This window comes from Gekko japonicus, unplaced genomic scaffold (assembly GCF_001447785.1).
Source record: "Gekko japonicus isolate JY-2015 unplaced genomic scaffold, Gekko_japonicus_V1.1 scaffold99, whole genome shotgun sequence".
Classification (NCBI taxonomy): domain Eukaryota; kingdom Metazoa; phylum Chordata; class Lepidosauria; order Squamata; family Gekkonidae; genus Gekko; species Gekko japonicus.
In genome coordinates, this window is record NW_015165833.1 from 466,525 (window position 1) to 490,297 (window position 23,773).

A 23,773-nucleotide genomic window follows, 5' to 3' on the forward strand; every position below is an offset into this window, starting at 1 on the left:
TGATGGCACATGAGATCTGCTAAAGCTGTCTTTCATTCCAGATAAGCCCAGCGGTCTAAGGCTTTAACAAGACTGGAAGATCCATAACGGGTATTGGCATGAAGGGCTTTCATTATTTCATAGCCTAAGAAGGCTGGAATCCAGATTTTTCCTGTTGGCAAGATCCATCAGCCTTCCTCATTCTTCTTTGCTGCTTGCTGGTCACAGAGATAGTGTTCATGCTTGGTGTAATGAGGCATCCAGGCTGAGACTGGAGTGGGGAAAACAGGACAGGCTATGACTGGCGGACTGGGAACCAGAGTGCGGAGACAAAGTTTTCCTTCTGCAACTTCCTTAGCTGCTTTATCAGCACGGCCATTTCCTTCTGCAATTGGGTCAGACTTCCGTTGATGTCCTCGATAGTGGATTATCGCAATCTTAGTTGGTAGATTAATGGCTTCTAGCAGAAGACAGAGATTTGGCCCATATTTGATATCCTTTCCAGCGGCTGTAATAAATCCTCGGTGTTGCCACAGCATTCCATGTGCATGGGCTGCCTTAAAAGCAAACATTGAATCGGTGAATATATTTGCAGCTGCATTTCTGCTTAGATGTAGGGCAACTGTCAGGGCTATTATGTCTGCCAGTTGAGCAGATGTTCCGATAGGTAGAGATTCTGCCTGGATCACCTGATGGTCATCTACAACAGCATAGCCTGCTTTGTGACGCCCCTGGGGATTGATAAAACTGCTACCATCACAGTACAATACTAAGTCTGGCTGCTGAAGGTCACGAAGATCGAGACAAGAAGCAAACAGCTGGTCAGTGGTTACCAGGCAATCATGCTCAATGTGTTCACATGGTACTGGTAACAGGGTGGCTGGATTTATGTTGACGACAGGAGCTAGAGATACACCTGGGTTCTTGAGGAGAACTGCTTGGTACCTGGCCATGCGCGAAACTGTCAGATATTTGTGGCCACGAGCTTCTAAGATGGTCTTAACTCCATGTGATACAAGCACCGTGAGTGGGGCTCCCCAAGTGAATTTGTTAGCTGCTTCAATAAGTCGACAACAGGCAGCAGCAGCACGTAAGCAGGGAGGTAGAATGGCTTCTACAGCATCCAGGTTTTGGCTAAGGTAGGTCACAGGCCGATTGTGAGTCCCAAGTTTCTGGAGAAGGACACCTAAAGCAACACTTTGCTTCTCATCTACACAAAGGGAAAAAGGTTTTTCTGGATCTGGCAGTTCTAAAGCAGGAGCATCAATGAGCCGTTGTTTCAGGGTCCTAAAAGCAACATCTTGATCTGGGCCCCAGACAAAAGGTTCCTGTGTCCCCCCCTTTGGTGGCTTCATATAAGGATTTGGCTAACAGAGCGCAGGATGGGATCCACAGACAGCAGTAGCCAGCGGCACCTGGGAAGCCTCGCAAGTCTTTGAGACTCTGGGGCAGAGGTATTTGACACACAGTTTCTTTTCGAGCATCACTGAGGGACCGTTGATTCTTGGAGATTTCAAATCCTAGGAACTGGACCCAAGTTAAGCAGATCTGGGCCTTCTTGAATGAGGCTTTATAGCCACAGGCATCGAGGAGACGGAGAAGATCAAGGGTGCCCTGGGAACATCGATGAAGGTCAGGGGCACAAAGTAACAGGCCATCTACATACTGAATCAAGGTAAAGACCCCAGGGTCAAAAGGAATGTAGAGGCAATAAGCCTTGTACAGTCTCTCAAGGAAGGTATAGGGTGGCTCAGTTGGCTCTTGAATGACCTCTCTCAATTTGGCCATATTCATGGGCTTCTTTCCTGCTTCCTGGAGACCTGAGAGGATGGCAGTTCGGTATTCCTCTAATCTTCCTCTATCAGCATCTACATTGGGGTCCCAATTTGGGTCTGTATCTGGGAAGCGGACACGAACCCAATCAGCCACATTAGGCTGTTGGTCAGCAGGGACTCGGTTTTCAACAGTTTTCTTAGCAGCTGCCATGACCTTCCGCTTCTCTTCTGAAGTTAATAAAGCGGTAAGTAACTGGCTACAATCTCGACGGGGGGGGCATGTGTAGCCATAATTGTGGTAAACAGGTCTGTCATGGGTCGGGGGTCTTCACTATATGGGGTCGTCTGTGTTCCCCAATTACAGAGATCGACAGTACTGAAAGGAGAATAGACCCATCTCATGATCCCATCCGCTCCCGCTGGGACTTGGTGGAGAGGACAGACTGTTGCTAGGTTGCCGGTTTCCAGAGATTTGCCTACAAGCTCTTTAAAAAGGTTCGTTTCACTGAGTCCTGATGTAGGACTTCAATGAGTGGAAGGGCTCCAGGTCCCTGTTGTCGGATTTTTCTTAAGGACTGTCTTGGGTATGGGAGTGGTGGGGGTCTCAGGTTCAGGAGTAGAGGCAGAAGCCAAGCAGTCTACTAAGGACAGATAAATGGTGGGGACTGGCACCGAAGGGCTGAGCTCTTCACTGATTTGCAGTTCCGGGAGCTGTTCTTGGACGGCAAGCTCGTGGGCAGCACGGGCCTGCACAGTCTGCGATCTAGTCACCCTTGCCTCTGGAGGCGGAGTTAGAGGAGGCAGTGGTGGCAGTGGCCCAGCAGAGTATGGTGGCGGCCAATCATCCTCTGACAGCAGGCAAGTCACTTGGAGCCTTCGGAGCCTATCTTCTAGAGCACCTACAGCCAGGCAAATTGCAGGCATTGTTCCTGGTGTAGGGTGAACTATGGGCTTGTCAGCTGTGGAGTTAGAGTCCCGTCAGCTTTGGAATCGCCGGACTATGGCAGGATTTTTCCTAGCATATTCATACCAGCAGTCGACATAGGGGAACTGATCTGGATGGTCCCCTCGGGGATCCGTAACTGCCATATAGACTCTGCATAACAGAGTAAGGTCCATGGAGCCTTCTGGTGGCCAACCGTCTCTAAATGCAGGCCAGTCTATTTCACAGAAGGTTTGCAAACAGATTGGGGTTAAGTCTACTCCATAGTCAGCAGTGTTGAAAATGTCCTCAAAGTGCTTAAGCATAAACTGGAGAGGGGTGGTGGGCTTCGCCTGACTCCCTCCCATTTTGAACAGACAAAAGACAGACAGCTGGGTATACAGAGGGTGGGTTAAACAGGGAGAGTGGTAAGGGGTCCGCTGCTCCTGACACAAAAGTGAGGCCTTAACCACAGTTGCTTTCACCCATACCCGACTCAGACGGGGTCTCCCAGCTGAGAACTGTAAGCATAGGGTGTCTACTCTCAAATTGACTTTCTCCCACTACAGGAGGTCCACCTTTTCACAGTCACACGTCTCACATTCACTTCAGCACAGATCCCACCCTGATCGTAGGAAAGCCAAGGCTTTCCTAGCCTGCCTGACAGAAACTGACCTGATAAGGAAGGTGATTAGGCTTCCTCTTCCCTTCAACTGAAGGGGACCGATACCGATTTACCTGACTTGACTGGACTCTGGAGTCTTCCCTGATGTTCTCCTCCTGGCTGGGTTCGCAGAGCAAGCAGCTTTGATGAGAATCAGTCCTGGAGAGGAGCGAACGATCGGCTTTTTGAAATCGAAAATGGCGCCTTTGCTGCCAAATGGTCCTCAGCCAGTGCGGTTCACTTCAAAGTCATGGCTCAGGAGGGCCTCAACAACCCAGCCTTAGTTGGGTGCTCCCCCCTTTCTCGGTCAGGGAACCAGAAATGCAGCACGGCGAAAGGGGCCTAAGCCCAAGCAAAGACCACCAGATCAACAGGAGGAGAAGAAACTTTAATGGCGCCAGGTTCAGACAGCGAAGAACGCTTTAAACAGACTGAACACAGAGCAACGCAGGCTACAGACATTTATACAGCAACAAGGTTACACGTCACATCTTACATCATAACAGTGGAATTTTCCACTAACTAAGGTTTATTTTTCCTGCCCCAAACAAACAAGCTTGCTTCTGCCCCTATTGGCTGGAATGCGACCAGCAACAATTCCCTTATATGGTCAAAGAGTCATTTGAATAATAAATGCCTGCTTCACAGCCTGACCCCAGTGTCTGTTTGTGTGATTGTCCTAGGGGCACTGCACTTTGGAGCAGCTGGCACCAGAATCGTGCTTTGGACCAGGATACAGCATATGTCCCCTCGAAGGGGAGAGTCCTGTGAATGTGGGGGTATATGATATGTGGTGGTCCAGACCTTATTTTGGGGTTCAGAGCTTTCCAACTCACTCTCCTTAGTGTTTCTGAATGACTACACAAATAAGTAACAAATAAGGAATGAATAAGGAAGTGTGAATAAGGAACCAACTTCAGCCTCCTCATAGAGATGACAAGAACATCCTGCAGGAGGCAGCAGAGGGGGCAGGCTAGTTAGCACAGTATGATTAGGGACATTTTACTATTTTCAAATAGTCTCCTTCCTATCTTCTGATTGGCTCAACTGGGGTTTTTCCTGCTCCTGCTGAGAACTGTTAGCTCCTGACTCCTAGCCAGTTAGTCTTCTCTTTCTCTCTCCTGTTTCTTACAAAGTTTGTTCTCTTCTTAATAAACTGACTTTATTATTTAAACAGCTTGTGTTCCGCTTTATTGTGTATCTACACTCTGCCAACACAGGGTAACGATGTAAGCCACCTTAGGTTTCCAGTGGGGGGAAAGCTGGGCTATAAAGTAATAAATGAACAAACCTGAGATACCCCCCACAGGGTTTAGGTAGTACCTTCTCTTAAGGCATAGAGGGAGGCCGGGGACTGAGAAAGACCACCACAGCTGAAGAATCATGACCAGTAGTAACTTTCAGATTAAATCCAGAACTCTAGTTTTTTTCCGTCTCTGAGATTTAGGACTGTCCTAGGCTTAGCTCTCAGAATGTTTTTGGACAGGCCTGCAAATCAACATGCGCAGTGCTGGCTGGCAGGATGGAGCTTGGCTTGAATGGGCCAAATGGGGAAAAAAAGACTAGCCCTTTTGTGCTTCAGAATGGCCTCTGGGTAGCAATAGGAACTCCCCATAGCTAGAGACAGGCAGTTTGGCTCTGAAGAAATTGTCCTCTAAGGGGTCACTAGAAAGGAGGCAAGGTTTCCCAAACCTACTCTAGGACTTCATCCACAATAAATTGGGGGTACTTAACACACACATCAGCCTCAAAGCTCTAGTGTTTTCCTTGAAGTGGAGCAATACACAGATTGCCATCCATTTGTGCTGCTGCCAGTCGGTTTTCCAGTTGCTGAGTTTTTCCCTTCACAGCCACCAGGATGAGAAACGTTTCAAGATATTTTTTGCTCTTGGAACTTGTAAAGGATCCCCCCCCCCCAAACTGGGTTCAGTTCTCAGTTCAGATCTCCATTATTCCTCATCTGTAAAATGGAAACAGCACAACTTGCAGGTGTTGGCACACTGAAATTGGAGACTATTGATTAATGCCTCAGTTTTGGTTAGAACAAAGTCTGAGTGCAGTGACACGTTTAAGACCAACAAAGTTTAATTCTGGGTATAAGCTTTCGTGTGCATGCACGCACAGCTTCCTAACCATCTCATAACATGCTCCTTTTTCAAAGGCTAGCTCTCTAGGTTGCTTCTGAGGCCAAAAGATCCCAGCAGACCTCCCTGCATTGAGGGATCCACGCTCACACCTTCTGCCCTTTGCCATGGGGTCAAAACATAGGCAGAAGCACATGACTCCTGGCCACAGGAATTAAGCTGCTCACCTTTGCTCCAGAGATTTCCCTTTCACCTTGGCTTGGTCTGGGCGAGGCCATCTCTAGGCAATGCAATCGAGGGGAGGGAGGCACCCATCTAGGTGAGTGGGGGAGCAAACCAAAGAGAGAGGACTCTGGTGTGTCATTTTGCAGAGAGGACCCAGGGCATATACTCCTGAAACAAACCAACCACCAGCCTCTGTTGGATTTGGCCGTCCCAAATTCAAATCCTCACTTACCCCGGCAGCCTGAGCAGCCTAGCCTGCTGCCACCCCCCAGCCCTTAGCCTTGGAAATTGAATTAACACCTCCCCCTTCAACTTAATCCTGGCTCGTTGTGATTTCTTCCCACTTTGTTTTCACCATTGTTAACTATTTCTCTCAGCCTTTTCCCTTTTAGCAACTGGCTTTGCTTCTGATTTGACCGCTTCCCTCCCTCCCTCCTTTTTCAAGGGTTTGTGCCTCACCCACAGCCTGCAAATCTGTACATAGCCTCCCACTCCCTGGTCACAGCCTTGGACGCAGACAGACTGAAGCAAACGCTGCTTCCCACGAGCCACCTCCCCAGAAGCCCAGCCCCACTTTCCACCCACACATCCGCCGTCGGGAAGCTGCTTCTCAGTCAGGTGATTTCTGGCACTGGGAAAACCCCTGGCCGGGTTCAAGCGAAAGTTCAGTCCCAGCAGGAGGTCTCGCAGAGGCCCTGCGAAGGGTGCTAGCCAGGAAGGGACTGGAGATCTCCTGGGGTTACAGCTGCTCTCCAAGTGACAGCAGCAGGAGAAGAGTTGGAGTTATACGGTATAAATTACACCCCACCCTCCATTCAGAGCAGTTTACAATCTCCTTCCCTTCTTCTCCCCACAACAGACACCCTGGGAGGTAGGTGGGGCTGAGAGAGCTCTGAGAGAACAGCTCTGAGATACCTGTGACTGACCCAAGGTCACCCAGCTGGCTGCATGTGGAAGATTGGGGCATCAAACTGGGTTCTCCAGATTAGAGTCCACCACTTTTAACCACTACACCAAAGTGGCTCTCAGTTCACCTGGAAAAAATGGCCGCTTTGGAAGGTATATCCTACTGAAGTCCCTCCCCTCCCCTAACTCTGCCCTCCTCAGACTTCACACTTACAATTTCCAGATATTTCCCAATCTGGAGTTGGCAAACCTAAATAGAGAAGGGCTGGCAAAACACAAAGAGATGGTCCCCCAACTTCCTGAAGGAGATGGAGAATAAATCTCCCACTCTTCAAAACTCCCTGTCTGATCCAGCCTGCCCCTTAAGCAAAATTCACTGGGTTATTTATGGATTCGGATTTAAAAAAACAAACACAAAACTGAGCTGGTAGCTGAAGTTCAGCTAGAACTGTACAGGTGCCCTCCCCACTCACCCCCTCCCCAGAAGGCTGGGCGTCACATGAAAAAGCCGCAAAGGGCAAGGCTGAGAAACTCCACCTACAATGCAAGAAGCAAAGACACAAACAGGGATGGTCTTCCCGTGCCCCCCTCCTCCCCAACTTTTGGTGACAGGGACATCTGATGGCATGTGGTGCTATTTCTTTTAATTCTATGGCATCAAAAAGGCTCGGCCTCCTTTGGTTTGGATTCTCACTTTTTTAAAAATTAAGAGACCGGCATCCAGCAGGCTGCCATGTCTGTCTTCACAGCCCATTCTGACTTTTCTGAGCACAGGCAACCTAAGGAATTTTGAGACCCTTAAAAACTTTGATGCCTCAGACACCTTGGTGGGCCCAGGAGACCAAAACCAGAGCTGGCTTCTGCATGTACATGATTCACATGGAGGCTGCCTTATACTAATCAGACCACCTGTCCATCATGGTCAGTCTTATCTACTCAGACTGGCAGCCAGTTTCAGATATAAGTTTTTCTCATTACCTGCTGCCCAATCCTTTTAGCTGGCAACGCCAGTGATTGTACCTGGGACCTTCTGTATGCCGAGCAGGTGTTCTACCACTGTGTCAGAGCCCCTCTGTAGCTTTTGTTGTCTTTTGCCTAAGCAAAAGCCTGAAAAATAGAGCTTGCAGCCCAGCTCCTGGCACTTCCTGTGCAAACAGGGAGCAGGGGGACCAGCCGGCCAAGCAACTGCTCGAAAGCCCCAACTTAGAATGACTTGTGGCCATTTCAGATTTGAAAGCCTCTGGTTGGGAATAAAGACGTCATTCTGACAGCCCTGTGGCCGGGCGAACAGCTGCTCAGCAAGGAAGCCCTCGCAGGCCTCTCTGCTCACGGATTCCCTAGAGTTCTCCCAAACATTTTCACCATCTGCTAGGAGAATCTATTTTCTATTCAGAGTCCAAGCAGGCATGATGGCGGGACAACAGGCTGGCCCTTCTGCTTGGCGGTGGGGGTGGGGAATGATCTCTACAGCCCTTTCAGGAGTTCCCGTTGCAGAACAAAAGGCCTCAGACACAGCATAAGCAACCAGCATTTTTTATTTATGCAACACAATTATAAATTGCTTCAGAGAGAGACAGAAGTCTTTTTTAAAAAAATCTTTCTTTAAAAGATACATCAAGCTTCAAGACGTGTTCATTGTCCTAGTTATTTTTTAATTATTTAAATTCAGTCTCCAGTTGCTGGACAGCGGCCCTGAACTGGTGTGAGCTTGACCTTGGACAGCCAAGTCCAGAACAGAACAAAAGGATTCCAGGAACGGCAGAGGCTGCTTTTGTATATAATACAATACCAGTAAAAACAATCTCTTCTGTAATTTACAAAAAAGGTGCGAAGTTATAAGGTTTACAATTTCAAAAGCATTTTGCTTACTACCATGAAACATCACAGTTCTGTGGTGTTCTCATACTTAACCAGACATACAGCGTTTTCTGTGTCCATGTGATTCCCGCAGCACACAGTGCCAGCGTGGCTGATCTGACCCCGTGGCGCACAGCGGAGGGAAGGGGCAGCATCCCACAGACCAGCTCAGGGGAGAGCACGCTCTGCTCTTCCCTCCTCTCTGCACCACCTGGGACAGTTTCAGCTTCAACCACAGGATGGACCGTTTAAGAGAATACGTAACGTATACAGAAGGATACAATGTGCATCAACAGGTCAACTGCTCCTGGCCTGCAAGTGAACCGGACATTTGTAAAAGGGCAGGAACCAGAATCAATTGCTAAAAAAGTCATAAAAAAAAGAATTCTAACTGTTTATAAGGACATAAGAAGAGTCCTGCTGGATAAGGCCAGTGGCCCATTTAGTCTCACACAGTGGTCACCTGGGTCACTATGGAGGGCCAACAAGGGCATAGAGGCTGAAGCCTTCCCCTCATGCTGCCTTCCTGGCACCAAGATTCAAAGGTCTACTGCCTCTGAACCCTTAGTCCACTGTTAGTAGTGGACTCACTGGTCATCAAGACTGAGCCAACAGGAGTATAAGCTAAATCCATCTTCTCCGAACAAGAGAGGCATCTTTCTACAGTACTGGAGAAAGTCTACAGGTGGAGTGGGTTTGAAGGAGGCAGGAGAAGCAAGGACTTTCGTGGGGCAGAGCACCCTTGTGCTTCCAGCTCTAACTAAGAAAAACCGTTTTTATCCCTGTGATACTGTTTAAGTGCCCTGCAGTTGTGCTCTGTTAGCTGCACAATTGCTGGGGTGCTTTAGAGAGTGCCTTCCAAAGGGTTTCGCAGCCACAGGCCAGGAGCACTCTTCCCCCTCTCTCCTCCGCTCCAGCCCTGCTAAAAGCCCAGAGGTTCTTAAAAGTCAAGTTTTCCAGCAGACACTGTCTTAGAGAGAAAGGAGCCTTTCAAGGATCAGTATCCAGAGAAGGCAATGGATGAGACTCCTGGCTAGCAACCTCTAGCACAACTGGAACAGATGTTTGAAACTGAGCCGTCTGCTTCACACAGATTGTTTGCTGATGGGGAGGAGCAGCCTCGAAAAGCCCGATCTTGTCAGAGCTTGGACACCAAGCAGGGCCCTGGTTAGCCTTTGGATGGGAGACCAGCAAGGAAGACCAGGATTGCTATGCAGAGGCAGGCAGTGGCAAACCACCTCCCCTTACTCCTTGCCATGAAAACCAAATGAAGAAGAACTTCTTCATGGGGTTGCCACGAGTCAGTTGCAACTTGACAGCACACAACTATTATTATTTCTGATGCAAACTATTGCAGCCCTACAACCCTGAGTGAGTGTGTGTGTGTGTGCTCACAGATGCACCTGAGAAAGTCTCCCTGGGTACTTTCAAGCAAACATTATTATGAAGTCACTTGAAGGGAAAGCAGAGATTCTTGGAATGTGGAATCGTGTGTGCTGGATTCAAATTCTGTGGCTTTGCCCAAAGGCACTTCGGCAATGGGAGACTGGCTTGAGATGCATAAGCAATGAACCAAGAATCCCTCTTTGCCCTCTTTCTGACATTCCACAAAGAAACCGTCCACTCATTTCCAAAATCTTCTCCATGGCCATGGGCACTAGAAAGCCTAAACTGGAAAAAGAAAGAGGAAGCCCATATCCAAGCCTCGACTGCTCAACGTGCCATCTCCAATGCACGGCAAGCAGAAGGGCTGCATAAGAGTCGGCCAAACATGGCACCTGCCAATGACTTACTGAGAAAGCCAGGATTTTAAACAACGTCAGAACCCCCCCCCCCAAGCTTAACCCTTTCACTCTGTTGCAAGGGGTGGGGCCAGTTCATAGTTTGCCTTCCACAAACATCCTCGTTTCAGTAACTGCAACAGGCTGATGCAGAGAAACCGCATTTGAGAAAGTCCGAAGAAAACCAGCAAGCCCGTTCCTTAGGAGACATTCACTGGCACAGTGCCCGCTCCATCCTGCCTAACCCACAGACAGGCTGGGGACTCCCTTGGTGATGGCCCAGGCTGCTTAGCAATGCATCTTAGAGCAGTTACACATCTCAAGAGGCCAATTATTTCTCAAGGCCTCTGGGGTGGCAGGAACCACCTCCCCCAGGGCACTCCTTAGAAGGAGACACTCGTCTTCAGGAACTGCTGCCTCTCCGAGCTTCACACCCTGGGGTTCTGGGACTTGTAAGTGAGGATCTCAGCAGCCAGCTGTTGGGGGTCCAACAGCTGTGGGAAGCGGCTCATGACAGCATCCACCAGGTGAGGATGGAAGATCCCACACAGCTTAACGTGCACGTTGGCGCGTTCTTCAGCAAAGCGATCGGGCGAGGCCCACTGGCAGGAGTTGCTGTAGGCCACCTGGGGGGCTCTCGGCAGATCTCGAGGTGCTGCAGGGGGAGGCTGGTAAGGCTCGGACCAATACTTCCGCCTGGGACTGAGAGACGCGCCAGAGTCGGGAGGCATGCTGTAGCTGGGAAAGGAGTGAGCCGCTCTGGTGTGTGACAAATCTGCACTATACTGTAAGAAGCTGGTGCTGGAGCTGGGTGCTGAAACGGGCTTGGGGTAGCTGTGGGGCTGATAGTGGCCGTAGCTGCTGGACTCGGGGCCGGGAGGCGGATGGTAGGGCTGCCCTCTACGGGTGGTCATCCCCAGGTGCTCCGGGTGGGAATGCGGGCTGTGGCTGGCCAAAGGGCTGGGCCACATGTCAGACAGCTGGTTCTCCAGGGAGCCGATGCCAGAGTCAAGGCAGTCCTGAGACACGTAGGACAGGGAGTCCATGTGGGGAGAGAGGGGGGGTGGCTGGTACCACTCTGTAGGCCGGTAGCTGCTGCTGCTGCTACTACCAGCAGGGGTCCCTGCCGAGCTACTTCCACCTTTGGGCAAGAAAAGTGCTATGTCTCCATGATTCGCTTTAGAGGCCAAGCTTTTCTTCTCCATGGAGGCTTTCATCAAGTGGACCTTATCACCCTCAAGGGGCACAGAGCTCAGGAATTCAGCCTGGGCAGGGCGTCGTGCCAGCCCCTCTTCCTTGGCGGCAGCAGCAGCAGCACTCCTGGTAGGGGACAGCCGTGCGTTTGCTCGCAGCTCATCGGCAACGGAGCGCTGCAGGTGGTTGAGGCGCTCAGGGTGATAGTACCTGCACTTGTTCCCATACGTACATTTCTTGCCTGCAAGGGAAAGAAAGAGGGCAGAACGTGAGATGGGGAGCCTTCTGGCCACTCCAACGGGGGCAGCTATGGCCTGAACAGTCTCCCCCCCCCCCAAGAAGATTGGAAACCACTTGGCCTTACCATAAGGGCACTGCTGCTTTCTGAGTTCGGGAAGCACTGGTTTCTTTCTCAGGAAGTTGTCCAGGCTGGGGCCATGGCGCCCTAGCGGGTCATCAGGAGGCATAAACCTAAAGGAAAAAAGGCAAGATCCCTGGTCAGCTAGCCATTGCCATGGGCCACAAACCCCACCCTGCTGGCTCTTTGACTCTTTGCCCCCATGTGTGCCACCAAACCGACAGGTAGCCAGGGTCAGAGTGGTAGCCATAGCTAAGGGTTAGGAAGACATTTCAGACTAGCTAGTAATGTGGGGTGGGGGCTCTGCCTTCCCTTAGGTCCTCCAGGCAGCCTGGAGTAATTTTCTCTGCAGCCATCCTTACCACCCCCACTCATGGTGTCTGCTTTCTGAATCACACAGTCTGACCAGGAAAGGGTTAGAGTAGCCCAGAAGTTGTGGAAGGTGGGGGAAGGAGAATTCTACAACTCCAAATCGTGTTGCCCGCTATCGCTCAGAGTGGTGATTTTTTAAAAAAATGAAGCTTTGATAACTTACTGGAAGTAACAAAGGGTAGCTCTAGGAATGAATCAGCAGCAGCTTTATGGTTATACCACAGAGTTTCTGGTGATTCCCAGAGTTACCCTTTGTCACTTCCAGTAAGTACACAATGTACCATTAAATTTTTTTTTGATGATGTCAAACCCCTCAAATCCTACCGCCAATTGTCAGGCACTGCCTGGCAACTTTACCAGCAGCGTCAGAAGCAGGGGGTGCACGTGTGTGTGTCTGAACATGGAAACCCAAGGCTGCAGGGTACTGAGCACCAAGTACCCTGGACACCTCTTGAACTGCCTCACCCCCTGGAAGGTTAACAGGAATTGCCTGAACACCACCAAGCTTGAAAATCTTCCTCCCCTTGTCACAGTTTAATGAAAAGAGGGGGTTTTTGGACACTCTTTTCTCTCCCCTTCAGCATCTCCCTGCCCTCAAGTGCCCACAGACCTACTTGTCATTGACGAAAGAATACATCAGCAAGCGTTCTTCGATGAACTTCTTCCACTCAGGGCGCTCTGTCTGCAGGTCTCGGTAAGTGTCATTGGACACAATGATGCCATCGGACTCATAGGCCAGCTTCACAATGAAACGGTCGTCATAGCAGACCACTCGCTTGCCCCCCACCCTCCGGGAAGGCGTGAAGACGAGGATCTTCTTCTTTTCCAGGTCATGTAGGATATGCTGATCTGCAACAGGAAGCACCAGAGTCACCACTTACCCAAGGCTCCTCTAAGAGTCGGATACTGACACAACAAGCAAAGCTACTGGGCACCTTGGAGAAAAATCAGTCACCAGAACCACAGGGGAGTGGAAAGCAAGCAGCACAACCTGACCCGGCTGAGGGTGTTTGTCAATAACACCTGAACAGTGTTTCCTTTCATACCCACCCCACTGTGAACTTTCTCTCTCAAACATTCTCTCTGAGATCAAGGGTTTTTTCCACTTTCTTTTCCTTTATCTACATTTCCAACCCTTCCTGTTCTTCTGCCATGAAGCAGAGAACATGGAAAACCAAACCAAATCAGAAGATACACCCCTTAAAATTATGAATTCACCATCTTGATTGAAGCAAGTCTTCTGCAATTCTAATATAACCTGCCCTACAAATGGAAAAGGCACAGGCTGGCAAGTGAGATATCGGAGGTCACCGTGACCATGAGCGGAGGAGGCATTTGGCAAATGCACCAAGGAAAATTTGCTCTGAACTTTCCAGATGGCAGTAATACATCACTACTCAATCATCACCCCGAGGCCAAATTAAAACAGACGACACACACCCTTTTCCTATTGCACTCAATCATCTGCATCACTTACTGAATCACCTGAATTGCCAAAACCCCATGAAAGCAGAAGGCCAGATATTTTTTTTACCTGTGATGGGAACATCCGGCTTTGACTGCTCCTTTCTCCAAGAGGGTACAAAGACAGTGATATCCGTGTGTCCTCGGTCCAGAAACCAGTTCACGGCCAGCAGAATGCCTCGGCAAGAGAAGACGTCTTTATCCCCATGGCTGTGAAGGAAGGAAGGGTTCACAGGCTCAGGGCCCTGGTTCCAACTGGAGTGGCTTACTATGGATTCATAGACTTGAAATAGGAAATGTCATGCCATGAGGGTGACGCAATCCTCTCCAAAGAAGGCCCCACCTGGAAAGCCCCACACTCAGCCACCAATGAGCTACAGCCCCAAACATTATTTTGTTAAATCAGCTGGTGGGGCTTCAACGGGACCTCCTTGGCTGATCACATGTGCAAACTCCCCCCACCCTGCAGAACCACAAAGAGCTCAACCTGTCTCTGGGGCCCTTGTAAGACTGGTGCCTAGCCTGCTTCCTCCTCCTGGGGAGAGACGCATTCAGCCAGCAACACAATGCATTCTTCCCCTTAGCTAGAAGCCAGTAACTGCTAGGCAACTCATTACCACCACTCATGCGCACACGTGAGCAAGTGAGATCTTCCCTCCCAGCTGTCAATTCCGTAAGCAAGAAATACAACATCTCCAGTGACAAGGCCTGGTGCTTGGGTATTTCCTGGGGTGGGTCCCTGGCTACAACTCCTGCCCCCAGCTCCACGCCTGGGCTACACTAAATTGCTGACCAGGCCCCCTGGCTTGACTTCTTCTCAAACCCTCTGAGCAGACGTACTGTTTTGCCTACATCTCCAGAAAGGTGTTGACAAAGAGGGACTTCTCACCTGGCAAACACCCAGGTAACAGAAGACAAATACCAAGGATCTCCCATAGTTTAGCCACCTGACTGTTTTGCTTTTTTAAAAAATGTTTCACAAGATATTGTCCTCCATTTGTGCACAGACTGTTAACAGCTTGTTCCTCCACAAAGAAATCTGCTTTATTTAAAACTTGCAAAAAACTCTGGGCAGGATGGTATGGGCACAAGCAGTCTGGTGTCTGAAAGGGAAACAGTATAATTGGCAAAGTGTTACTCTTTCATGTCTTGATTACTTTAAGGGGATAGTATCCCTTGCAGAAATTAACAGAAGAGATTTTTGTTGTAGGATGTAAAGGCACTGCATTATTCCTACCCAGCTTTGCTTGTGGGTTAACCCTCCTCTCCCAGAAGATAATCATTCTCAACTCAGCCTGTCTTTTAGGAGGAAGGGGATCGTTCAAGGTGTCTCTGGAAACGTGTTTCAAGTTTTCTAAAAAAAGATATTGCACTATTTCTATGCAGCATTACCCATTCTCCTTAAAAAAAACTAAAACAGGGTGGATGGAGAATCCTGAGGGTCTTCATGTGACAACATAGTGGAGGGGGCTTCAACATGCACCAGATGTGAAAGGGAAGCCATGACTAAAATAAATGGGTTACGCTGGACTGTTTGAAATCTCCATTGCAAGGGTAATTTCACGCAGAATTGCATCAGCAACCAGACAGCCAAGAAAAAAACCACCCTGATGTGGAGGCACCCCTGGAGACTTAAAGGCAGGTAACAACACAGAAATTATTTTGCCAGGGAGATATGTGTCCAAGGCCAAAGATATTTATTCCTTCCACTCCAGGGGGTTAGAGAAGTCCCCCAAGTCCATTAACTTAGCAATATCAAGTTTTCAAAACTCAGGATGCCTTTCTGTTCATGACTGAAGGCCAGCTGCCTGAGCAGTGCTTCTTCAAGTGAGAGGTTGTCAAAGCAAAAACTTCTTTGATAGTACTTGGATGGGATGGGAAACCACCAAGGAAGTCCAGGGTTGCTACGTCAGGGAAGAAGAAGAGAAGAGATTGGACTTATACCCCGCCCTTCACTACCCAAAGGTGTCTCAGAGTGGCTTATAAACTCCTTTCCCTTCCCCTCCCCACAACAGACACCCTGTGAGGTAGGTGGGGCTGAGAGAGCTCTTGACAGAAACTGCTCTTTTTCAAGAACAACTCTTATCAGAACTACGGCTTGCCCAAGGCCATCCAGCCAGGTGCAAGTGGAGGAGTGTGGAATCAAACCCAGTTCTCCCAGATGAGAGTCCGCGCACTTAACCACCACACCAAACTGGCAGATAACAGCCAATCACCTCTGTCCATCTCTATCCTTCAAAACCTTATGGGGTCACCATACGTCCACTGCAACTTGATGGTACTTTTTAATCCCCAGCACTTCCAGTTAATGGGCAACATCAGTATCAATAAGCTCACCATCTGGTGTACCAACTTACTGACCCCAGGACCCCAGAGAAGCCCTTCCACTTCTTTATGGAAGCTCCAGAGGGATTCTGTTCTTGCCCCCAAGAGAGACAGCAGCCACCACACCCCTCCCTGCCCAGTGAAGCATCTTTGGATTAGGGAGCAGCTTTTTGAGAGATTTTTTTTTTTAAGGAAGGTGGGTCAGAAGCTCATTTGGGTAATTATCCTGTACCAGCCAAGTTCAAATTCCCCTTGCAATTTCATCAGAGGGTGAAATTCATTTCCTGTTGCCAGCTGCTGCATAATGACAATGTGCACCAATAGCAAACTGGCACTGCCACCCACACCATGGAGTCTTGCCAAGCTGTAATGGCTCATGACGGGAGAGGCAAATTAGAAGGCTGATCTTTCCTCACATATAATTCACAAAAATCCAAAACGCATCTTCACAGAATAAATTTGCTCATTTCTTCTGATAAGAGATACCTGGGTTGTAGATTTAGCCCTGAACTGGCTGGAAACTAAGCAGGGTTGGCCCTGATTAGTACTTGGATGGGAGATCACTGAGGAAGTCCAGGATTGCTATGCAGCGGCAGGTAATGGTGAATCACCTCTGAACATCTCCTACCTTGAAAACCTTCTGGGATTGTCATAACACAGGTTCGATTTGATTGGGGGGGGGGAATTGCCTTTGGAATCATCTTCATTCCAAAAGGCTTTGAGGAGAGGGACAGAACAGCAGCTCAAAATGTGCCTTTTTACTTTTGAGGAGAATTAATAAAGTATTTGCATTTGCAGAGTAAATATTCTATTAAGAAAGCCTCCTGTTGATCAGTAGAAATGGAGGCCCTTTTCAGGGCTTTTCAGTCCAACTGTGACTTCTAGAAACTTGCCCTTTGAAACAAATGGAAAGCCCAGAGGCTCCTTGGAAGCCAAATCGTCCCACTTTCCCAGCTTCAAATCCCTGGTTAGCCAGGCTTAGCAGAGGCCTGTATCACAGACCCCTGGGAAGGCAGATGGGCAAAGAACATGGGCCCCCTCACCTGTCACTCCATTGGGGAGTTTAAGAGATTCAGAAGCCCCAGCCAAAATATTGTCCAAACCAGCCAGAGTCTACAGACAGCTTTTAAAAAGCAGGCAATTTCTCTGTGTCTTGCAGTGGTAGGCTGCAGCTTGCTCCGAAACCACCACTCATGACCTGCTGGTCTGCTGCCTAATGCCAGAAAGGTGGCACTGGTTCAGCTACCCAGGCCTGACTGAGCACAGCTGGGAGCCTTTCTTGCATTACAGCCTGTTATGGAACACAGTCCCTGGGGAATCCCAGCTCCAAATGAACCTTGCCCTCCTTCCCCCAGCAGGAACCTGCAAGCCTGCTGTGTTTTGACAGCACATCAGCCGTCTAGCTGATTGTAGATGACTCTGTTTCAGAATGGCTGCCGCCCACTTTTACCTGCTAGCCTCAGCTGCAGAACGCTGGGAGGAAGTGGCGGGCCTTCCTTCCTCAGCTCAGAAGCTCCAGGAAAGCAGCTGGTGCCCCTGGCTGTAAAAAACAACTCCTGCTCTTCCCCTTCCCTTGTGCTACCAGGAACTGCTGCCAGTGCACATCACAGCCGCTCCCTTCCCCAAGTCCACTCACAGAGAGTTTCAGGTGGGCAGCCGTGCTGGTCTGCAGCAAAAGAGCAAGATTCAAGCCCAGTCGCACCTTAAAGACCAGCAAGATTTCCCAGGGTATAAGCTTGTGAGAGTCAAAGCTCCCTTTGTTGGTCTTTAAGGTGCTACTGGACTAGAATCTTGCTCAATTTTAGTGAGTGTCCCTGCGGTAGATCAGACTCCCTGCAGAGAGGTGTAATGCAAGACAGAGCTCACCCCTAAGCATATGATGGGACCATACGATAGTCTGAGCATGTGAAAAGAAGAAGAGGAGATTGGATTTATACCCCACCCTTCACTACCGGAGCAGCTTACAATTCCTTTCCCTTCCCCTCCCCACAACAGGACCCTCTGTGAGGTAGGTGGGGGTGAGAGAGCTCTTTCCAGAACTGCTCTTTCCAGAACAGTTCTGAGACAACTTGTGATTGACCCAAGGTCACACCAGCTGCTCCATGTGGAAGAGTGGGGAAACAAATCCAGTTCTCCCAGATTAGAGTCCGCGCTCCTAACAACTACACCAAACTGGCTCTCAGACTCACCTGCCACCCTCACCCCAACACTTCTCACAACTCTTTTCAAACAGCTGCGGTCCATACCGTGGCTCCTCTCATTTTTGAAATAAACCTGCAGAGAAGCTCTGCAGAGATCCACTAGAAATGCACCTTTCTCTCTTGATGCCTTTGGACTGGATTTGGTTTTAGTGCCATTAATGCAGTGTTTTATTGGACAGGGCTCAGATCACTCCAGCTGCCCCTCCCCCATTTGTTAACCCTGGTATTTTAGTTATGTGAAGGCCCCATGAGCCCACCGTAAAATTCTCACAAAAGAGGGGCTCATCCGCCAGCACTGAATAAGCCATGCGGGGTTAAGCCACTCCCAGAAAGTGGGGCGCTTCTTCATTCTCCACTCAGAGCTTTCTCAGTCTCGTGTCCTTGGCCTTGACAGCAGTAGGGGAATCCATCAACAGCCCTCCCCTCCCTGGGCCACAGGAGGATGGGCTTAGGGCAGGAATAGAAAGAGATGTGCCCTTCTCCACTCACACAAGAATGGTACCTTCTTCTCCACCCTGAAAGCAAGGCTGCTTCCTCTGCAGGCGATGCAGTGGGCAAGGGCTGGCCCCTAGACAGGAAGTCAAGTCTCAGCTCAGCCCAGCTTTGAACTCGCTGGCAAGGTCACAAGCTGTTTGTTTCCACTGACTGTCTGCTTCTATGCCTTAAAAGCACTCCAACATGAAGCAATATGGCATGTGAAGTGTCCCCCTGTCAGAGAAAAGCTTTACCTGCTGAATTTCTACATCCAGGAGCAGGGCCAGTAACACCCCCCCACACCTTGCAGGCCTATCAATGAGCTGGGATTAAGCTGAGACTTGCATGTAGGTCAGGCCTAGAACTGCTAGTTAAAACTACCGGTGAATTCACAGACCGGAGGCACGTCACTCTGTCCGTCTAACAATACCAGAAGTTGTTTGCAGCTCTTCTGGCCCCAAAAACCCAGAACAAAACACAGTCCACATAACACCTTCTGTGAATTGTGGTTTGTAACAATACCAGCCAGCCTTACAGAGGGGGTAGGAAGCGGAGCCAACACATGCAAAGCCCACAGGGAAAGTACTAGACCCAAAATGACCAACTGGTAAAGAAAAATAAAATGTAGCTGAGCTATATGCTGCAGGACAAGCCTTCGATGCAAGCACAGAGGAGCTGGACCAGGAGAGGCTCAGAAAGGGGTCTCTCTCAAAGCCAGATGGCTCCAAAGGGTTGCAATTGCCAAGCAAGCACTTGACTAGTGTCAAGAGAACCAAATGAGTTTTCCAGAAACACAGCTTAGCTCAGCTCAGTTTTCTTCTCAGATTTTAAAAGACAATAGCTTTCCTGTGCTCCATCATCCTCCCCCAAACTGTATGAAAGCAGAACTTCCTGAAAGAGGGGAAGCCACTACTGAGACACACACTTGGGGTATCCCATTGCTGAAACTATTTTCTCCAGGCAGAAGTATGGGTTTCTCTCCCCCAAGCACGCTCTCTCTCTCTCACACACACACACAGAAGAAAGATTTGCATACTAGGCTTTCTGCAAGCCCCGTGAAGCCACAAGACAGGAGGTGAACAGGCCCATCCGATGTGGCAACAACTGTGAAAAATTCCCTTAGAAGGAAGTGGAGACCAATTATTTTCCCCAAGACACGCCCCGCCATGATTTGCATGCTGTTGCAGAAGATTAATCCTAGGGGAATCCATAAGGACTCTTTTTCTCACTGTACTCATTGCCGGAAGTTACCCAGTAAAAATTCCCCTCCAGAGCAAAAGGAGAGGAGGGAGGGAGGCTGGCTCAGCAAACATCCAGCTTGGCCCCAGATGAGCCTCCCGTGTCCTTCTGTTCAAGCCAGAGCCAAAAGGAAGGGGGGAATCCTGGAGGAATTGGGCAGAACTTACAGACCCGACTGGGGCAAAGAACACCTCCCAGGGGCCAGGAAAAAGGAGGGAAACAGCATCTCGTTTTGGGAAGCATTTGGCTTCCTTCACACACTCCTGGCAAAGGTAGCTGCTGTTCAGCACCCCCATCAGATCCCCCCCCCCAGCTCAAACTGATCCCCAGCAAGTACAGAGATTGTGATCACACCAGAAGTGACTCTGCTAACGGCTGGAGTGACCCAGAGACTCAAATCAAGATCCCAGATTGAGGGGATACTGTCAGCCCCACAGCTGTATTTGAAACATCTAAACACAAAGCAGCCGAGAACACTGCCATCCGCCTCACACTCTACTCTTCCCTGCCCCATGCAGTGCTTGACTAAATGGGTGACAAAGTCATTGTCTGCCTTGGGCTGGCCCTGGACGGGTCACCACATTTATTTATTTATACTCCGTATTTCTCCCCAATGGAGACTGAAAATGGCTTACATCATTTTCCTCTCCTCCGTTTCACCCACACAACAACCCTGTGAGGTAGGTTAGGCTGAGTATGTGTGACTGGCCTAAGGTCACGCAGCAAGCTTCCATTGCAGATGCCCATGTCTGGCAAAGGGAACGTTGACTCTCGAAAGCTTCTACCCTGAAAATCTTGTTGGTTTCTATGGTGCTCCTGGACTTGAATTTAGCTGGTCTCTATCCCAGAATCGAACACATGTCCCAGCTTGGGGGTGGGGAGAGAGAAAGGGTCAGCTTTCTCTTCTCAGTGTCACAGAACTTTGTGACGGGAATTACATTTTAAAGATTGGCACAGACCTCTACTGAGTGTGGGCTTAACTCCTGAAGGGAGAGGTGTCAAGGTTTAAGCCTATCTGGAAACCACAGCCTGAAAGCCCTGCCCTCTAATCCCAGGCACGTGCAGGGGAGGGGCCAAGACAAGAGATGATCCAGGTGGTTTGCCATTGTCTGCCTCCATGTAGCAACTCAGTGCTTCCTTGGCTGCTCTCCCATCCAGGTACTAGCCAGGGCTGACCCTGCTGAGCTTAGAGCTGACCAGGATCGGGCCAGCCTGGGCCATCCAAGTCAGGGAGTGCGAGGAGGGGAGAGGAGGAGTGTGTCAGGGGCATAAAATTCACTGGATGGGTTTTATAGAACTCCTGCTCAGTGCAGGAATCCAAACGTCAATCACTCTCATTCTTTGGCAGCTTGCAAAAAGTAAAAATGCTTTTATTCCAGGCAGCATATGGCACAGTGGGAAGCAGAATCCTGTTGTGTTTGTTTGAGGCTCTCATGGATAGAGAGGATTTGCATTGTGCATTTTGCAGGTTTGGAGAGAGAGGGAGACGAGAAATCGAGCCAGTTGGAGCAATTCCCTTCAGGCTCCCAAATCGGAGACCTACCACGGGAAGCCAGAGGAAGAGTATGCAAGCTGAAGTCAAGGCTGCAAGGCAAGAGAACAACCCCACCCGTTCAGGGCACTGCTCACCTTCCCCCACAGTGCCTTCTTCACACATTTATTCTGCCCTTACTCCAAGAAGCCTTGGGGGAATTTCCCCGGTTCTCCCCACAGCCCTATGAAGCAAGCTGGTGTAGGTCCCCCTTAAACAGAGTTACACTCTTGCAAGTTCACTGAACTCTATGGGCTTTGAAGGATGTAACTCCACGCTGGATTGCACTGCAAGTTTGCTGCTTGACAGAGGAAGGATTTGAACCTGGGTTACCCCAGTGCTGGCCCAGGCTAGCCCAATCTCCTCAGATTTCAGAAGCTAAGCAGGGTCAGCCCTGGTCAGGACTTGGATGGGAGACTAACGACGTCCAGGGCTGCTGCACAGAGATAGACAATGGCAAACCACCTCTGAATGTTTCTTGCCTTGAAAACCATATGGAGTCACTGTACGTCAGCCACTACTTGATAGCACTTTCCACCACCTTTCCAGTCCTAGTTAAGCAGTACAACCATTTATACTATATTGGTTGACTCTCAGATTCCTTCCCACATATTGCACTACTTCAGACCACATGGATTCTGATGGGAAGCGATGCCAAAACAGAGCTTGTACTGTAAGAAAATTACTTGTCTGAACCCTCCCTTACATGCAGCCTTATGACCACAATTCAGAAGCCCACACTTCTGTGGAGAAGTCATAACATTATCAGCCATCTCGGATATTGACACCCCCTTTAAAGACAGTTGGAGGGAAATTACTTGCCATTACATAAAAGCATTAGGCAACACAGCAGGGTTGAATTGTGCCAGATAATAGAACTGTGTGTTGCGGATGTGGTCTATTGCTCTCCACAGACAGCCAGTCACACAGTTGGCAAAGAGAAGCAGTCCACAGAAACCAAGCTTATCGGCTTTTCCAAGAGCCCCCACCCCCCCAATGCCTGGGAACAAAGTGGGAAGGATTTGTGCTCAAAGGAGAAGTGAGACAGCTGGGGGTCATACCTCATTGCTACATTACTTCCATCTATGACAACAGGCCGCAGGTTCTCGCCCTCCTTCCCCTCCAAGGGCAGGGCAGGCACAGGGCTCCTGTGTTGGGGGGCCACCGGTGGCTCCAGGGCTTCCTGAGGGGGGTCGGTGGGGTCCCGGTCCCCCATCGCAGTCCCATGCTTCACCAGCTCCCCCAGGACTGTGTTGGTGTCCGCATCTAAGCCCAGCTTTTGAAGGACGACCAAGATCTCTTCAGAGGAGTAGCCCAACTTGCGAAAGAAGTCCACTTTCATTTGTATCTCCACGTGGTCTTGCTCAGACCAGCTTGGCAACTCCGGGTCCGTCAGGCCGGATGCGCCATGCTCCTCCAGGTTCCTACCCCGGGCACAGGGCATGACGTTCGGGCTGGGGTAGCCGCTTTCCAAGGGCGGGCTCTCCCGGGCCTCCTTCGGTGGACGCGGATGCTCCAGTGGAGAGAGGGCGCAGGGTCACTCCAGCCAGGAACGCCCCGGACCGCGGGGACTGCTGCGGTACCGATCCATGGCCTCCCCCCTTCCTCAGTGAGACCCGCCACCTGCAAGCCAAAGAGAAGGGCGCTGAGCTCTCGCTGCTCTGGCAGGAGCGAAACGCCCCGCAGCGGAGGCGCTCCCCTGAGCCAGCTGTCGAGAGCGCACCTGCGCAAAGAGCGCCGACCCGGGGCGGGCAGGCTCGGCATCGGAGGCCAGCCGAAACCCCGCAGGCTCCTCCTCCCCGACCTAGTGGCCGGACCCCGCGGCTAGCGCGTCACCGAGCAGCCCGTCCGGCACAAGATGCCGGCCCACAGAAGATTCCCTGGTTCTCCTCCCAGCCCGAGGTTGGGGCGGCTTTTGCCCTCGGCCCCGGGCCAAGCTACCCTCTACCACCCGCCCGTCTGTCCTCCGTCGAGGAGGCGGCCAGTCCGGGCCGGAGGACAGAGGTCGCCCCTTCGCAAACTCCCCAAAAGCCGAGCCGGCCGCCGCCCCGACGCAGGGCCCATACCTAGCTACCGCAGTCGCTCCTCCATGGGGGTCCAGGGTAAACTGGCCGCGCCCGCTGCTTTATACTGGGCCGGGCAGGTGGCCTAGAAGAGGCGGAAGCAGCCGCCGCTTCCTGACCCGCCCGCTGGGCCCGGCTGGCGTCCCTGCAGCGCCGCCTCCCGCTCCGTCTTCGGGGCGGGACTGAGCCAGCGAGCCTCCGCCCTGTTGAGGGAAGCTCGCCCGTGTCTCGTCGGCCCCTTCCCTCGGGCCTAGCGCTGTGACTGACCCCGCTTCTTCCACGTAGCAGGCTGCGAGCTTTTCCAAGCGCCTAGAAAGGCTGTGTGCTCTCTGGGGACCGCCACTTCCTTGTTCCCGCCT

At 50.5% G+C, this 23,773-nt stretch overlaps 1 protein-coding gene across 1 annotated transcript; it reads right to left on the bottom strand.

Moving 5' to 3' along the window:
• Positions 1–8,860: 8,860 nt before the first annotated feature.
• On the bottom strand, positions 8,861–23,528 carry ZC3H12A (zinc finger CCCH-type containing 12A). Its single transcript, XM_015410905.1, has 6 exons — positions 23,418–23,528; positions 22,413–22,974; positions 13,652–13,791; positions 12,732–12,966; positions 11,752–11,858; positions 8,861–11,628 (listed from the first exon to the last, which is right to left on the bottom strand). The coding sequence occupies exons 2-6, from the start codon at positions 22,793–22,795 to the stop codon at positions 10,622–10,624; spliced, it is 1,872 nt and encodes a 623-aa protein (XP_015266391.1). The 5' UTR covers positions 22,796–22,974; positions 23,418–23,528; the 3' UTR covers positions 8,861–10,621.
• Positions 23,529–23,773: the final 245 nt, after the last annotated feature.

Coding starts and splice junctions, on each gene's coding strand:
- ZC3H12A (XM_015410905.1), bottom strand. CDS start 22,795: ATGCCCTGTGCCCGGGGTAGGAACCTGGAGGAGCATGGCGCATCCGGC. Junction 12,967..13,651: donor GCCGGATGTTCCCATCACAG/GTAAAAAAAATA, acceptor TTCCTGTTGCAG/ATCAGCATATCCTACATGAC. Junction 11,629..11,751: donor AAAGCAGCAGTGCCCTTATG/GTAAGGCCAAGT, acceptor TTTCCCTTGCAG/GCAAGAAATGTACGTATGGG.